The following is an 18285-nucleotide window of genomic DNA, read 5'->3' as shown; positions in this document are numbered from 1 at the left end:
GAGGGGACACCCTGAGGGGACACCCTGAGGGGACAGCGGCGAGGGGACACCCGCGCCCCTCCGGCATGTGGCGATGCCGGCCGGGAATGGACGCCCCGCGCCCCGCGGAGGCGCCGCCGTGAGGGGCGGGGCGGGGCGGCCGCACCTGAGCGCCGGCAGCGCCGCGGGGCTCATGGAGCACGGGCCGTGAGGGGAGCGGAGCCGCCCGGCGCTCCCGCACAAAGAGCCCCCCGGGCACGGCCTTTGCCTGGTCCGAGTCGCGGTGCGTGTCCGCAGGCGGGTGTTGGTGTCCCCTCGGTCGCCTTTTGTGCGGCGGCGAGGAGGGTTCGCGGCGGTGCCGGTGGTGACCCGATGGAGCGGGGTCGGGACCCGGCTGTGCCCAGCCTGGAGCTACCACCGGGAGTTCCCTTGTGTCAGCCCAAAAGTTGGGCTTTGGGGCTTTGCGCCTGCTTAGAGTAAAGCTTCTTTTATAAAAGGAGTACTTTAAGCATTAATTCGGTAAACTTCCCAGAGGCAGAATTAATAGTTGCATGGGGTTTGGCATAAATGCCACCTCTCTTTCCCACGCTGTTGGCCGAGCTTCCCGATGTACCTGRGTCTGAAGGTTCAGTAGTTCCACGTTAAGGGCCCAGACCTTTACAGTTCAGCATTTTCCTGTTTGTTTTGGGAAAGCCACCTGTGTACCTTGAGGTTTATAAATTGTATTTATTGTGGTGTTTCCTGAGTGCTGATGCATTTTAAAACCGGAGAGAGTAGTGAATTGTTCTGAGTTAAAGTTTGAGTTGAAGTTAAGAAACCGAAGTGTTGCTGAAATGTGGTTACTAATATGCCTAATTCACCAGAGGATCTCATCTGAGAAGTGCTGGTGAAGGTTTTCGATATTGTTGTTAGTCTTCACCATACTTTGTTTTCAGCATGTGATGTGTGTGTTAAATTTTAATCTGTGCCCTGGGGTTTTTGATTGTCTTTTGCAGAGAGGTGGTGCTGGGTTGTAGGCATATGATACTCTGTCTGGTGTTATTTAAACTTTTATGCCAGAGTTAGACTAAAAATAGCTTTTGTTTTAGTGGGAGAGAACTGGCTTTACTGTTTCCTAACAAAAGTTWGTGCAGGGTGTTGCAGTGCACAGTACCTGGGTTTGACTGGGTAATTTAGCTTATCAAATCAAATCTCTTAGAGCTTTCATTTGAAGTTCTGCAGGATTGCCAAAGTTGAATGTAGACTGCAGTACTTTCTTTTTTTTTTTTTCCYCTTCTAAATCCCCCACAGTAAGTCCACTGCAGCTAACTGCACAATAGCTTCCCTTGTGTTTTCCTGCCAGTGATCCTCAGCTCTGCCCCAGAGGAAACACCTTCCAGAAGCAACATGGGATTCATTTAGCTTGCCCTTTAGGSCTGAGGTAAAAACAAATGCAAGTTGCAACAGTTATGTTTTGGTCAATTGCTTGTTAGAGCTTGTGAGCAATTTTTTTTTCTCTGTTTACCAACAGTTTTGAAGAAGGCAGCAGTGATAGGGTAGGCTGAATTAAAACAAAGGTCTGATGATGATAGGYCGTGTGTTCTGTTGTCAGAAGAAATGTAGATCGCTTGTTGTAGTAACTTGTGCAATTGAGTTCTGCAGGGGAATCTTGTTTATGTCCAGTTTAGCTTTCTCTGATAATTCTGATAGGATGATTCTGCCCTGATRYTGTCTCTGGTAGCTCCTCAGACTTTGCTGGCTGTTGTTCTGTTTTACAAATATTCAGATACCTGAGCTGGTGTGGAAGCTGTTTTCTGAGACACTCAGTGGATAAGTGATAAAGCAGCAGTTTCTATCGCAAAGAGCAGATAGATGAGRCAAAAGAGTAAGAGATGGGAATCTCAGAAGGAAAAGATCAAAAGCTTTTTGTGGTGGAAGTTGTCATCGGTTGTGTTTTCTGCTATTAAGCTGAATTCCAATCCCATGCTTTGGTTACAAAACCACTTTGCATATGTGTGTCAGAAAACTGAGGGRGGGAGGCTTGAGTAAGATGACATTCAAATTTGCAAACTTCCCATTTTTGGGGCTCATCTGTTTTCTGAGCCTCCTGCCCTCTCTGAGTTTGATAACTCGGCAAGCTGCCATGAAACSAAGCAAGTCCAACGTCTGGAAAGTGTTCGCATTTCAAAAGACTGGGGAGCTGGTTGGCAATCTGTGAGTATCTGCTGTCTGTCCTGGCTGTGCTGGGGGAAGAATGGCAAAAAAAGAGATTTGGAAGGTATCTTGAGACATCACCTTGTCCAGCCCTGTCTCCTGTACCCTAAGATTACTTGATATCCTGAATAAATATTTCAGTAGAGGATCATGTACCACTCCAGTACCAGGCTGAATGACTTGTTGATAACATCCTTCTGTGACAGGATATTTATGTACCTGGTTACACTCCCTAACCACCCTAGCTACATTTTCTCCTCTTCACATACAAAACAATTTAAAGGAGTCATTTACTTTAAAAAAATACATTCTCTGGAAGTAGAGTTCTTATCTCTTACTGCTTGGTTGCAAGAGTTTTCTGAGAGTATGAAAAGAAAGCAGCTCTTCAGGCAGGTGGCATGTTTGCTTGTCTGAGAGGTGTGAGGATTCCTTAGAGCTCTTTGCCTTTTGCCTTCAATAATTCCTTTGTACAAGACCAAAGTGATACTACCCCATGTATACTAAAAAAAAGATTTTCATACTATAGAAAAGTGCATAATACATAAAACTAATGGGTATGTATGTTTTTTTGTACAGTCCCTTAATTATGCTGTTCTGTTTGATTACTTGCCCCATAATTTCTCTCTACTGCAGTTCTGATGTGTCACAGAGTTACTGTGAAGAAGGAATACATTTAAAATATCCTAACATGGACAGACAAATACATCTTAAGGCCTAAAAATATAGAATTATATATTTTTATATATATTTCTTATATATATATATATATAAAATATAGAAACCAGAATTTGAGGTGTATGTATATGTTTGTCTCAAAAATTCATGATGGTCAAGTAGCTGCCATTCCCTTGTAAAGTGGAGGAAAAACTGATGGAGATACTAAAGTATAACTGTCTGGTAAGGAAGGCAAGTGTGACTGAACTATTTGCAGCAAACGAAAATAAATCTGATTTTCTTAAGGGGTGGGTAAGGTAAAAATTTGGGAAAATCTTTATCTCCATGTGGATTCAAGCAGAGGCTGTGTATGTTGGGAGAGTCTGGAAACAAAGTTACGGACAAGTAACAAGATCCACATCTTCTAATGTGTGGCAAAGGGGGGCAACATTTGGGACAGTGCAGTTCAATGGATGTTGTGTTCGGTTCGGTTCCGTTCCTTGCGCTGTTTGGATGAGGCTCCAGTTAGCAGCAATCAGTCTCTCAGTTCTAAAAATCTGGGTTATTAAACAATTGCAAGAGCACTGCAAGAGTTGTTACCCATTGGTTTTAATTCTCACTTTTGAGAAGTGAGAGCCACTGTGGTTGAGAATATATTTSTTATCAAGTGCTTGGTTTGCCAATGGACTGACCTGTTCCTCTTTCACTAACTGGCATCATCTTCCTCTTTTATGATKTAAAATGCAATGGGAGCCAGAACTGTACCAGACTTTTCCCATTTAACATACTGAAAGCTGCCAGCTGTGTTGCTCAGCTGTAAATAGATGGGTTGCTGATCTGCTGGAGGGTTTTAAGCCGCATGTTCCCTGAACTTCATTAGATGTAAAACTACAGATATTGGCGTGATGTCGTTTTTCATGACAGACCCATACATTACAACAGCTAACCAAGCTTTCCAAAAGTCCCCTCTGTTTTCCTTACACTTGTTGAGGATGCTGTTACCATGACAGTCCCAGGGGACTGAAGTGTGCAGGCCAGAGAGCAGGTTTGCTTGTGCATCATAGCAATGTCTTCTCCCTCTCTTCTGTCCCACTGGGAACTTCAACACAATGGTTTGATGTGGTGAAYGTAGGTTACCTGCACATGAAAAATGCAGGTAATTGAATTATACACCAACATAATCAACTACGATGCAGTTCCCCTTTGGATACTCATGGAGTAGTTAMTCCTGGTGCCATTGGTTCTCACAAGTGAGAAGCTTTCTCTCTGAGGAAGGGTCTGTTTGCATTTTGCTGATTACTGTGTGTAGGAGGACACAGACATTTGGGAACTGCTGATGTAAAAGAGCCGGAGCAGTTAGCTTACAGCCTGCCTTTTAGAGAGCCTGTATTAATTTAACTATTCAGTTTGAAAATAATGGTTTCTAAGCCAAGTTAAAATTAGTATAMAGGTTTATCTACATAGGCGAGATCTGTCTGGAAGATTGGATATTCTGTCTGTAGTCATCTGATCTGACCTCTCCCTTGAAGCAGGCAGCATGTGAGTGCTGATTGTAGTGGTGGTTTTTCTGAAGTGCACTAAGATCACTAGCTTCTTTCTCACAGGGCACCGAAGGATCATTAAATGCTAATGACTTTTGATTACTGTTGACCTTGGTCAATTTAGAATTAGTGACCTAGAGACGAAAACCACTGTATCTCATTACCAATTTCCTGAGCTATCTGATCTTTCCTTTGTAAGTCAGTTTTGGTAAGAGGCAGAGTAGAATTAAAGTTGACCTTTGCCTTAGAAAAAGGGTTGAGTGCTTTCAGGTTTATAATATCACTTTTATAAATAAATAAATAAATAAATAAATGGCTGCCACTAAGAAAGAACTTATTTTCTGACCCCATGGACTGTTAAGAGCAAAGCTCTACAGAAAAAAAATGGACAAGCTCGAGTAGCAGCAATGGGGAACAAATGCATAATTTGCCTCTTTTAAATTAGTAGAAAAAGAGTTTATCTCTTGTAACCTTGAATTGAATTCTCCTTTTGTGGTTGCACGTTTTCTCATCTCAGAGTAAATTTACAATWCTAGGTTTTACTTTGAACTATGAAGAAACAAATTAATGCTCATAGAATGCATTGCAAATTCTSCTCTGGGATATTTTCTACCTGTAGCTTCTAAACTATGATATTGGGGAATATGTCTTAGCAAGCTTCTAAAATAATATTTTTTATGTTGTAATGAAGCATTTGACATTATTTCTTTTGATATGCTCAGAAGAGGATATCTGTAGGGTAATTCACTGTAATGGGATCAAGTRTATTGTTCACTGCAGGTTGTGTAAACCTCGGCCTTTTTTGTCACAGTTGTGGTTTATATGAGCTGTTGAGCTGTCATTCATGCAGCAGGCATGGTCTTGAAATCAGAATAAAAATACAAGAAAAAATTGGACCATTTTTTCTCACTCTGATATATTAGCCRCACTTATTTTGGTCCTTTAGGGAAAAAAAAAAGCATAGCAAAGTCTTTGGTGTTTGGGGTATAAATATGAAGTTCTTCAACCTCTCACTGAGGTTAAATTGCAGGCTTTAAGCAGCTRAACAAGAAAGGTAACAGGAAAAAAATGAGAGTGGGAGATGTTGCACTTGAGGTAGGAAAAGGTTCATGGAAAATGACCTGAAATCCATACAAGTGCATGTTTATTTGCTGGTAACAGGGCTAGATGTTATTCTTAAGTATGTTTTGTTTTGTTTGCTTTTTCTTGAAATAGATATTGCTTAAAAAAACAACAACAACAAAAAAAAGATTTTATAGGTACAAAGGAGACATTTTAAAAAGATTAAAACTACATTGGTAGAGAGATAAAAACATGCCGTATATAGCCTGTATGCTAGCTAAGTCTACAAGAGTAAGAAATGACTGTGAATAGTCAATCTTTAGATTCGTATTTTRCGTAAGTTTGCGTTTACCTTTTGACTGGGATGCTCAGGGCTTTACTATTGTTTTCTTTACAACATTAAGGACATTTAGGAAACAAAATGTGAAAGCTATCTTAGTCGATAATGTTACGCAAAGTGTTTAAATCATCATAAAAATGAAGCAGTTGAGAATATTCGTTAACAAGTATGTTGCTAGTGTAGCATGAGTTCTATACAAAAATACATTTTAGCTGTTTTGGACTTTGGTTTAAAGCTTCTAGTCTTGGTTCAATATGCAATTCTACTCTGATACTATTCTCTTTCACAGCTCCTTGCTATTCTGGGAAGTATTTTCTTTTTTCTTTTAACATCTATTCTGGCTTCTTTGAGAGTCTTTACAATTTTGCCCATGTTTCTTCCTGCTTTTAGTTTTCTCTCTTTTTTTTTTTTTTTTTTTTCCCCATAGAAGACCTTAATGAGTAAGATTTCATTGCCCATTTTTCCATGCATGAGACAAGTAGATTGCATCCTGGCTACTTCCAGTGCTGATAATGAGAAACTTGGGAGAGAGGCGATTGGATGGTTTTGTTAACTGTAATGCATTTTTTTACTTGAGGAAATGAAGGGTAGAGCTATCAGTCCCCTTTCCAAATTTCTCTTTGCAAACAGAAGGATTGGAGTGGTGGTTGGAAAGGACTCCTCCAAGTGACTAAATAATTCATAGATAGGTAAACAGAACGAGGCACCGCAGCTCTGTGGGTTGGGTTTAATGAGGTTTTTTTGTTTGTTTGTTTGGATTTTGAACATGTATATTCCATTTTTAAATGAGTGCTTAAAGTTAAGTTAAATTGAATGAGAATTATTAGTGGCCAGACAGGTAGATTTGTTAAACAGTAACATTGTGTATTTATTTTGGTTAATCAAGATGTGTCATCTGAAATTTGTTTCCTTGTAAGGGGAAATTCAGAATTTAAACAATGTTAATAATGCATAGGCATAGTAACTGCCAAAGAAGACACTTGGCAACTTTACAAAAAAAATAAATGTATGCATTTCCTCATTGCTTACTAAGAGTTATTTCCTTTATTCATGAYGTGGTTGTAAAAAACAATTGGGAATTTTGATGAAAGTTTGTTTTTGTAGAATTGTCTAGTTCGTGTTACTACATGAGGAGCAGGCCTGTAAATAACAGATGTAGAAAAACTCAACTTACTAGAAGAAGGAGAAAAAAGAAACATCTTGATATCCTTGTAATGCAGCAGGAGAGACTGATGACRTATGAGAAAGAATACTCCCATTAGCCCATGGAATTAAATAGATTCCTCTATTGGAATTTACCTTTAGAAAGGTATAATTACAGTAGCAACATACTATTAAAAGTTATACCAAGAGTGGGCTTTGCTGTGACTCCTGTGYCACACAATGGTGTCAAGGTATATTATGTTCTTAAGGGATAGATGAAACTGGGATTTCAGGTGTGTTGCACACACTTGGATTTGAGCAGCAAAATTATTGCTTCAGTTCACAATGTTTAGTCAGGAGCTGATTTCCAAGGGCTTGTAATCTGCTCCYAATAGTATGAAAGGGACATGTAACTTGATGTGTAGTATCTCAAACTGGGAATATAATTCTTTGTTTAATTCTTCTCTTCTGGCATTTTGAATACCCATTAGGCCAGTGTTAAGATTTAAACATGAAATTTCCTGGACCCTTTGATTTAAAATACTTTTGGTCTGACTACTTTGCTTGTGAAATAAAAATTAATGTGCCTTTAAAGAACCATATTTTTCTTTTTCTCAGCTGTACATATCAAGTTTAGTTCTGTTAATATATAATTAATGAAGAAAAATGAGACTTGCTGAAGAAGATTTGGAGCACATTGTAATAAGCTTTCAGAAATGGATAGATCATTGGGTCAGAGAAGGTCAATTTTCTTGATCCTCTTGCTGGAGACAGACTGATCTAAACTGGGGATTTTGACTGGTCTTTCAACAGGCAGCAGTTCATAGGTTGTTTTTACTGACTGCCAGCGTATTGATTTCTAAATTCATTAAAGTAAATGTATAGTAAAAGAAGAAAACACTATTGTAGGAAAATAAATGGAAGCTGCTGCCGAATCAGAAAGAATAGTGAGCATGAACAGCACTGATTCTTTGAGGTTTGTTACTCCCATTTCACATCCATCTAATGATTGGTTTATGAGACTTAGTTTCTGAGGTGATGAAGTGCAGTGGAAGGTGGGATGAACCTGTAAGAGGTTTGTAGYTTTTCATAGGAATTCTGTGAAAATCTAAATCTATTCATATTCTGTTGTGGAATAAGTGTTATTTTTGTTAGAGCAGACCAAGTTTTGGTGGGTGGCTTAAGAGCAGGCAAAGATGGCAATTTGGGGTTTTATTTRCTGGGGTGGATTTTTATCCTGTCATGCAGATATTTCTTGTCTACTGGRGTCTGTCTGACTTCTGGGTTCAGGCGGAACTTGCTTCAGCTGCAGCTTCTCCCTCCTTTCCTTTCCTTTCCCAGATAGCACAATGTGCTGTCCGTGTGTGGTGTGTTACAGAACTCAAAGGTTGGTGGATTCACATTTAGGATCTGTCTTTCCCACATGGAATTAGCTGATCAGTCTGTCCCTCATTCTCATTATATTCTGTAGCCTCCCAGTGACCTTATCTGGTGTGTGAACACAATCTTTGGATTTGTACTGGTCATTGGTTTGAAGAAATGCGCAGAAACCTTGATTTTTAAATACTTTGGAAATCTATAAAATGAATTTGTGGARCGACAATCAAATCTCCCAACTCCTGCTATCTTTTGCCTTCTGCCAACTGCAGTGCTGAGAACCAGATTTTCTGAAGAGTCTGTGTTTTTCTGTATCTTTAAGAGATTTTTTTAAGTCTTCTTCCTTTTGAAATGTTTGTCCTGTGCAGTGGCAAAAGGGTTATTTTTGTAACTGGAAGGGCTGGAAATTTACATAAGGAGAAGGAAAAAAACTTATGCAAACTCAACAAACCCAAATTCTGTGCTGGGAATACCTGCTGTGTTCCCATTATAAACTCAGCCGTGAGCAGTTGTAACATCCCATCTGTGGGATGAGTTTCTTCTCCTTTAYCCATCCTTTTCCCTCTCTACAGTTCAATATGGTTTAAGTTGTTAGTTTCTCTTTCCAATCAATCTGTTGCAGATAAAAAAAGTAAGAAAAAGTAGGGAGGAGAAAGAAAAGATTGCTCGAAATAATTTCTTTGGAAGCTGCACAACCTCCCCTCATTGTATTTAGGAACATGTCTCCCTTTCAGCTACACCAGGGATAACCYACCATCTTCTTTTAAAGCAGCAGCAAGGAGATTTTGCGCTAAGATGTTGGATTGTGAAATGTAGCAGCTGAGGCATGGACACATCTCCTTCTGTTTCCCCCTTCCATGAGCAGTGCCTTCAGACAGAGAGGACAGATGTGTCTGGGAATGGCATCRTCCCCAACCACTGCAGCAAAGCCTCCAGATGAACCGGGCGTGCAGTTAGTGCTCCGTGTGGAGCATCTCCCCAGGAGACTGGTGATCTTTGCAATACCTGCACMCTCTCAGGGCAAAGGCATTGTGAGTGTGTGTTACAAAGCCACAGCTGTGATTCAAGCAGTTGGGATGGGGATTGAATAAACAGCCTGAGTAATAGTTCTATTGAGTCAGTGGCAGGTTTCTGTCAGGGGCTTCAACAAGATTGGTCCACCAACCTTTTATCCCTTTCATTTCCCTACTGTACTCTTGTCCAGCAAAACTAATTAAGGCAAAATGTGGCTAAATTAGCTTTGAAAGCAGAAGGTTTTTTTCTGTACAACTTGAAAGTCACTATAAAATCATATTTTAATTATCTCGGCCCCAATATTTTAAGGTGTGATATGTTGACACCTCATACCTAGTATTCTTTATTTCCCTGCTTTTATTTTTAAGTGGCTATGCTTATTTGGTGGTTTTTCTACACACTTGACCTGCTATTAAGGAAATCTGATCTAAATTTAAGTTCTGAGTAAACTAATAACTAAAAATCAGACTTCTTTCCTATTTAAATGCTTTGGTTGGCACAGCTTATATCCTGTTTATTTCAGAAAGTATTTGAGAACAAAATCGGACTGTGTTTGCGTCTCAAGGAATGATTTCTGGTCAAGACTCTAAATCATTCAGACTTCTTCATTTAATGCTTTGAAATATTGATTAAATATATTCACTCTGGTTTGCTTTAATCTGATTGCACATGTCGAAGTTTTCTTCTCATGTGGTGCAGCCACGTCTGGTGTAAGCTGGCTTAATTAGCACTGCTTAGTGATTTGGGACCCCTGTCAAAGGCTGTTATGTTATCTGGAAACATAAGGAGTTAAAGCTGAAGCTGTGACCTCATCCCTGTTCATGTTACACTGGAGTAGAAGCTGCGCTGAAAGGAATTGTTTGTCTGCATCTCTGTCTTTGCTGCTGCTGCTTGATTGCTTTAATTCGGTTCTGGTATCTGTTGCACATTTTTGCTGAACAACTCGTACGGTAGGGATTTGTGGGAGTGCACAAAGGAAGCTGTGCTAATATCGAATGCCCGTGGAAATAGCTCCCACGGCAATAGACTCAAATAGATCTTTCCACCTGATTTCAACTTCTTATCGCTTCCCCTGTGAAAACTGAAGCGGCACCGAGGAGCGCTCACACACACTCCCACACGCACGCACACACTGCTGGCCAGCCGTGCGCTTAAGCAACCGCGTGTGTCATTTTTTACTGAATTGCCGCTGGCTGCGTGGGAGATGCGGGAGCGATGCTGTGGCTTTAACGTGGGAGCGGCGCAGGCTACAATAGGTGTCACTGTGCGCGAGCCCAATCGCTCTCGGTGACTGCAGCCATTGGCTCCGCGCTGTGGCTCCAGCCGCACGCCTGCGAGTCCTGCTCCGCTSCCAGCCCCTTCCCGCACAACTTCAGCTCGCCAGCAGCCTGGCACTGCCACCSTGCGCTCCTCCTGCCCGTCCGGAGAGCCTGCCCTCTGCCCGGGGTGTAGCGCTGCCAGGCGGTTTCTGATCGGGAAAGCTGAAGAGAGAAAGCTGGCGGGAACGATGGGGATGTATTTAACAATTCAAGTACTGGATCAAACTTAGAGTCGCTTTCTTACTCGGTGCGCTGGAAAGGTCACCTTGTCTTGCTGGAAAAGAAGCAAACTCTCAGCTCTGCTGCTTTCGGTGTTAACAGCTTCCACGTGCATTCCTAAATGTTCCTAGCTAGTTAGGCTGTCGGGCTTTACACACGAGTATACTCATGGTAGATGAGAAAGGAAAGAACATGAAATGTCTCACCTTCTTCTTGATGCTTCCAGAGACGGTCAAGAACAGGTCTAAGAAGAGCTCTAAGAAAGGAAATAGCAGCAGCAGTAGCAACAGCAAATTGCCTCCTGTTTGCTATGAAATCATTACCTTGAAGACCAAAAAGAAGAAGAAGATGGCTGCTGATATTTTTCCCCGAAAGAAACCAGCTAACACTAATACAACTGCTGTCCAGCAGTACCATCAGCAAAATCTCAATAACAACAACACTATCCCTGCACCTAATTGGCAAGGACTTTATCCAACCATCAGAGAGAGGTAAGTTCAGGGCAGTTTTGTTGGTTTGAATGGAGGGGTGAAAAACAGTGAAATGTCCAGGATGCATTTATTTGCTGAGGAAAACACTGTTCTATTTTATTTGTTTGGGATTTTTTTCCATGTATGTGTGAAATAAACATCTTAGTAMTATAAAATGTTTTAATATTTCTTTTCCAGACAGTGAATCTGTTTGAGTAAATAAAAATGTTGCTGAAAGCTGTAGCATACCCRTAAAGATTTACTTTTAGACCTCGGTGGGGATTTTCAGTGATACATGCTCTGGACTTTGATTTCCACCTCTKGGAAAGTTCTCAGAAGTTTGGGGGTTTGTTTTATTGCACACACACACCCCACACACTTTTGCCTCCTTATTTTTTTCCTGGGATATTTGTGTGATGATGTGTAAAGTAGCTTGAAGCAAAGTGGAACCTACTTCTCTTTGCTTGCAAGCAACTTAGAGTTGCTAAGAAATTAAATTTCATGGGTCTGGGGTGTGCARAGATTTCCTGGGCACCACAAATTAACATGCTACCTCTGTTTATAGAAATGCAGTGATGTTCAACAATGACTTGATGGCAGATGTTCATTTTGTGGTCGGGCCACCAGGTGGGACCCAGCGGCTGCCAGGACACAAAGTAAGCAACAGCTGCACGATCTGTTCGGGCAGGGACAGCCRGAGAGAGCTCCCACGGTTACGCTGGGACAGAGCGTGGGAGGCTCGGCTCTTCTGGGACAGGCAGCAGTCTGTATTTGAAAAGGCCACATGGAGGGGGATAATCTGCTTTTCTTTGTGTTTTTGGTTAAACAGTACATTTGTTGGGCTAAGGCAGTAAAGTTAGGAGCACTGCTTTGTGCTGTTGWTTAATATTGCTCTTGAGATTTCCTAGAAATAGTTAACTTCTGTGGTGGAGATGTGCATTTTCCAGTAGCTAGTGCATCTATGCCCAGGAGAGTAAAATGCAAGGAAAACGTGTAATTTATTCTTAACTTGGACTTCATTTCTTACTGAAATGTGTCTGTAGAGCCTGTCAGTGAAGCCCAGTATGCTCAGAGTGGCTCTCCCACATTGTTTGTGTTGGCAGTGTTTTCCGTTCGAAGCATGAAATAAGATTTCCCTTTCTCAACAGTATGTCCTGGCTGTTGGGAGCTCTGTATTCCATGCGATGTTTTACGGAGAGCTTGCTGAGGACAAAGATGAAATCCGTATACCAGATGTTGAGCCTGCTGCTTTTCTTGCAATGCTGAAGTAAGCATCWTTCATCTGCTGGATATGTTTTCCTGTCTGATGTATACACACACTACTAATGTCATAGTTGAAGTATTAGACTTGCATATAAACAGAAAGTCATCGCTTCAAATATTCTTCTCTTTGTGTTTTAAACTTTCCCCTCATTCTGCTCTCCCCCCATACTTACAGGCAYACACATATTAGACTAATGTAGGCAGTTGTAAATAATGACTTTGACAGGGGATCTTTGAGCACATTGTGTACTGTAATGCCTATCGATCTGATTTGTCACTACACGTTACACAAAGGAATGGAGTTACTAAAAAGATTTGTCAGCTGTAACAAAAAACCCCAAACTGACTGTTCTACTTTGCAAGCATAGTGAAAAGTTTAAAATGCACRCACAATAGCCCCCCAAACCCAATAAATTGCTGGGTTTGTATACTGATATCATTCCAGCTCTAGTATAAACCTGCTGTAGGCAGGTCTTGTCTTAGACAAATGACCCTAAGTTATTCAATATAGCCTGTGAAAAATAAATTTCTCTGTATGTATCATATTGATGCATTTGGAAAGTGATAAAAAGGCTGTTTACAGGAATAGGGGGTTTTATCTAACAAGGAAAATGAGTCAGTTTACATGATCATTATTTTTCTTCTTGCAAACTGCATAAGAAATGCTGTCTTTTCCTAAATGGGCATAATGAAGCAGCTTCCGTGCTGAATTGTCCTTGAAGGTATCTRTAAACTCTGATTGTCAAAGAGAAATGCCCTATCACAGAAATGCTATGGCTTTGAAGGACTTTTTCCCCTTCAGCTTAAATAAAAGCCATCGCTTTCTTATACAGAAAATACATCAGTATCTGATAGTGATACTTTTAATATGCTGCAGGTGTTCTTGCATGTAATGATATAATCACTAGCTAGCAATTTATTGTATTTCATAGATTGTTTTGACTGGCTTGTGATTACGGAACAGTTTCTTTCTCTTTTTTTTTTTTACATTTCAGTGGCACCATAGATGAACATTCAAAGTTGCTTGTAGAGTTTTTATAGGTTATCATCAGCATCAGGAATGTTCTGTGTAAATATCGGTAACTGCCAGATAGAGCTCYACAGATGTTCTGTAGACTTTGAATATAAAGTTAATATATGAAGTTATGTAGGGAGGTATGTTATGGATCTTTGCTTTGGGCCTTTTTGGTTTTGTGGTAGAACTCAGACTTATGTTTTACTTTCATATTGAATTTTACAAATCACAAATAAAAGATATTTGGATTCTTCCAGCCCCCCCTCTTTCTCTTTGAACAGCAAATCTATTTCACTGTGGCTAAACACGGTRTGCCATATAAAAACTGAATGCTTTCTGAATTTATCATTGAGAAATGTGCACAGAAAGCAAGCYTTGAAAAGAGAGTATCAATACTGACATCTAGGTCCTGGCATATTGTTTAGCCCATGGCAATTTAGGAAACTATCTATGAGAGCATGATCAGAACCATGGGATTCATCACCTTCTCAGCTTTTATTGAAAAACCCAAAAGACCAGAAAAAGTTTGTGGTCTGTGTGGCTTTTGAGGTAACCCTGCTAGTGCTGCCTTTCACTGACGCAGTGTGCCTGGGGCTGCAGAGGACTCCAGTGTCTGCAGACACCGGGATGGTGCAGCCACAGTGGTGCAGGGGAGGCACAGGCATGGTGCTCAGCAGTGCATCATCCCTTTATTGCAGGATCCACTGCATGTGGAGCTTAGGGGCAGCCACCATCCCTTCCACTCCTTCCCCTCTGGAAAATCATCCCTGTGAGTGTTGATTTGCAACTGCTGTGAGCCATGGATAGCAGAAGACTCATGATACTGTTGCTACAGAGAGAAAGACTTTATCTATCCCAAAGCAGCCCTTTCCTTCATATGCTCATTTCCACATCATAAACTTTGTCAAGAAATACATAGAGTTTGATTTTGTGGGGTTTTTTGTTTTGGTGTCTTGCTGGAGTTTTTTTCCTCAGGACAATGAATTCTTACAGTATAAATATTTTTTGTGTTTTATTACACAGTGGGCATTCTGACAACAAACAAGGTGTTGCCAGGTGTAACAGGAAATACCTCAACTGGTAGATATTAAGTATTCTCCCAATAAAAGTACTTTGACTGTTCTCTACAGTTTTAAAAACAGGGTTAAACTCACAGCCTAGCTGCCACTCTGAATGGATGCTTTAATRTATTGTATCTTATCTCAGTCTTGACTGTTCAAGTTAGAACCATGATTGCATCTCATCCCAGGCTGAATGTGTTACTAAACCATCAATCCCTGTGGTCTGGCAGAGYCCTGTGTTTTGGAACAGGGTGAAACTGGAATATCAGTAATTGCAGACCAGAGTCGAGGTGCATTGGCAGAGAGAGAGGTATGGAGTATTGCTGACAGCCGGTCTGTGCTGTACATCAGTGATACTAGTTCTTTACTTTCATGAATATTAAAATAGCAACTTTTGTACTATTTCGATTTAAAACAGATGTCATCATTCTCTGCTGTACCAGGAGGCAAAGAGAAGTAATAGAAGGGAGGAAAGATTTGGAGAGCAAAGAGGAGAATCATAAAAAGAAATCAATTGAAACATGGAATTTTTTTGGACAGTAAAGGAACTAAGCCTGTAACCACTGATGTAGAGCTGTATTCTTTGATTTTACAAATAAGTTGAAACCAAGCAGTAAAGGCTAAAAAAAATATTTCACTCTGTGTAAGTTTTCCTTTTTTCTGTAACCTCATAGATTTTATATTCCTGGAGCAGTATCTCCTCTGTAYGTGTTTTCTTAGTGTAGCATGGAGGATACTATCTTGCAGCTGCAAAAATACAAATAGTTATTTACAACTATAATCAGATCAGTGTAGGTACTAATTCCTCTTTATAGGCACATCTGTTCTGCAGAAAACTCATTGTGTAGGGAAACCTGCTAAATAGAAAATTTTAATTAGTACAGGGTTGCATACAACTTTAGCTTTTCTGGAGGAAGACACTTTTATCAGCCATAACCATCAAGACTTGCTTATCCCTGTGAAGAGTGAAATTGCATTTGGCATGGTTTTAGCACATTGCATTCACCAGCTGCAAATGGGGCCCTGAAGCATGAGATATTGAAAAGAACAAACTGTACAATGCTTCATTTCTCTGAGCAACGAATCCCAGCAGTTTAGTCACATAAATAGAATTTCACCTTCATCTCTTTCACCACACTACCGTAGCAGTAAAGCTTTTTTCATCCTTATGCAGTGAGACTGAGTGAAAATGCTTGTGCTAGTTTGAGTTAGGATGTTGCRAGCATTAAAAACCTGAAAATTTTCCATTTCCTTTGTGCTTCATCACCCTTTAAAAAAAACAGGCAAAAACATGATCCGAAACAAAAAAGCTGCCCCCCCCCAAAAACCCCAGCTCAGTAGTTACAGAAATGGATAGCAGCTGATATACTTGAATAGCATTTCTCTTCTTAGGYTACCTAGTTACTCCCTACAAACCTGTTACCTTTCCTGTGTTTGTACACACAGCTGAGTGAATCATGGTTCACCATCAGRGGACGTGCAGTCCAGGGACTCTTGGTAACAAGTGGTCCCAACTCCTGTGGTTGCTGATTGAGGCAGCCCAGCAGGAGCTCCTGCCTGRGGCCCAAGGCTTCTCACCAGCCAAGGCCTGAGTGGAAGCAACACAAAGCTGCAGGGGCTGTGGTTTTTAAACGATTGTCTTATAGCATGTACCCCAAATGGGAAGTTGGATTTACCTTAGATTTAAGCCCATTCTCTCTGATGGTCTTGACATAAATGATGAWTTTTTTTCTTTCTGGATTTAATCAGTACTCCCCAAAAGCACTGTTTCAGTTTAATGTGGAGCCATTTAAATATTCTTTGTTTATGTTTTTTATAAGTTTGCTGTTGACAAACTCTGGTGTTGCATTAAGCAGCAGTGTAACCCCTGTGTGCTTTATTTCAGGTACATCTATTGTGATGAGATCGATTTGGCYGCAGACACCGTCCTGGCCACTCTTTATGCTGCCAAGAAGTACATTGTCCCTCACCTGGCCCGTGCCTGCGTCAACTTCCTCGAGACAAGTCTGAGTGCAAAGAACGCCTGTGTGCTGCTCTCCCAGAGCTGCTTATTCGAGGAACCTGACCTGACCCAGCGCTGCTGGGAAGTGATTGATGCCCAAGCCGAGCTCGCTTTGAAGTCTGAGGGCTTCTGTGACATTGATTTTCAGACACTTGAAAGCATTCTCCGAAGGGAGACTCTGAATGCCAAAGAAATTGTTGTTTTTGAGGCAGCTCTGAACTGGGCTGAAGTGGAGTGCCAGCGACAAGAGCTGACAGCCACTATCGAGAACAAGCGCAAGGTGCTGGGCAAGGCTCTCTACCTGATCCGCATCCCTACCATGGCCCTTGATGACTTCGCCAATGGCGCTGCCCAGTCCGGGATCCTGACTCTCAACGAAACCAACGACATCTTCCTGTGGTACACGGCTGCCAAAAAGCCAGAGCTGCAGTTTGTCAGCAAGCCCCGGAAAGGCCTCGTCCCTCAGCGCTGCCACCGCTTCCAGTCCTGCGCTTACCGCAGCAACCAGTGGCGCTACCGAGGCCGCTGTGACAGCATCCAGTTTGCTGTTGATAAGAGAGTGTTTATTGCTGGCTTTGGGCTCTATGGCTCCAGCTGTGGATCGGCAGAGTACAGTGCCAAGATCGAACTCAAGCGACAAGGAGTTATCCTGGGCCAGAACTTGAGTAAATACTTCTCGGATGGTTCTAGTAACACTTTTCCTGTGTGGTTTGAATATCCGGTGCAGATTGAGCCTGACACCTTTTACACGGCAAGCGTGATCCTGGATGGTAACGAACTCAGCTATTTTGGACAAGAAGGAATGACAGAAGTTCAGTGTGGGAAGGTGACTGTTCAGTTTCAGTGCTCCTCGGACAGTACAAATGGCACAGGGGTACAAGGGGGRCAAATTCCCGAACTCATATTTTATGCTTGAATGAGAGTGTGTGGATACAAAGCATTTTGCAATGAAGAACCTGTCAGGTTCAGGCCTGCAGATTTGTGATCAGTACAGGGAATATGTAACTAAACGCTGTGGGCAAGTTCCTGGCTTGCTGTACTTGTAGCATTGTTGGTGATTAAGTGTAATATTTAAACTGGAAGCTCTTAGAAACAAGCACGTTTTAAAGGCTTTGTAAGAGGGGTGCCTGTTTGCTGGTGATGCCTTTTCTTTGATGCACCTGTGAATCACCAGAGGACATCTCCCTCTTGTATCTCACTAAACACTGTCTTCATGGATCCGTTTCCTCTTTCTCCATTTCCTGATTTMTGCTTGTATTGGGGAGGTAGGGATAGAAAATGAAGAGCCTTGTTTTATGGCTCTCTCTACTCTCTGCTCTGCAGACTTTAGAGATCCCAGTAAACCAAGCTGCTTTTGACCATGGGAGCTGAAAGAAGTCCTTCAGTTACAAACAGAAAAAGTGCAAGTTTAAACCTTCCTCCTTTGAGATTCTCCTGCAGCCAACTTTTTGGGATGGCTTCAGGGGAAGCTGGGGAGAGGGAAGCATCTTTCAGGAAGCTCCACAGTATGCTGACCATGTTCCCAGGGCATGGCCATGTTCACAGTGAGGAAGGGAYGTTGGCTTGGCAAGTTACCCTTGGAGTTAATTTTCTAGGAATCCCACCTTGAAGGCAAGGAAGTACTTGCACAGGT

The 18285-nt window shown here is 41.4% G+C and overlaps 1 protein-coding gene across 1 annotated transcript; it reads left to right on the top strand.

Moving 5' to 3' along the window:
- The first annotated feature begins 8257 nt into the window (after positions 1-8257).
- Positions 8258-17791, top strand: BTBD3 (BTB domain containing 3). The gene is made up of 4 exons (XM_057369020.1): positions 8258-11332; positions 11877-11967; positions 12460-12578; positions 16536-17791. Exons 1-4 carry the CDS (start codon positions 11010-11012, stop codon positions 17566-17568), a joined length of 1566 nt encoding a protein of 521 aa, XP_057225003.1. The 5' UTR covers positions 8258-11009; the 3' UTR covers positions 17569-17791.
- Positions 17792-18285: the final 494 nt, after the last annotated feature.

This window comes from Malurus melanocephalus, unplaced genomic scaffold (genome assembly GCF_030028575.1).
Source record: "Malurus melanocephalus ecotype Western Australia unplaced genomic scaffold, MMel_1.1 scaffold_101, whole genome shotgun sequence".
In the NCBI taxonomy this organism is placed as follows: domain Eukaryota; kingdom Metazoa; phylum Chordata; class Aves; order Passeriformes; family Maluridae; genus Malurus; species Malurus melanocephalus.
Note: the sequence above shows the minus strand (reverse complement) of the source record. Positions and strands in the feature narration are given on the sequence as shown.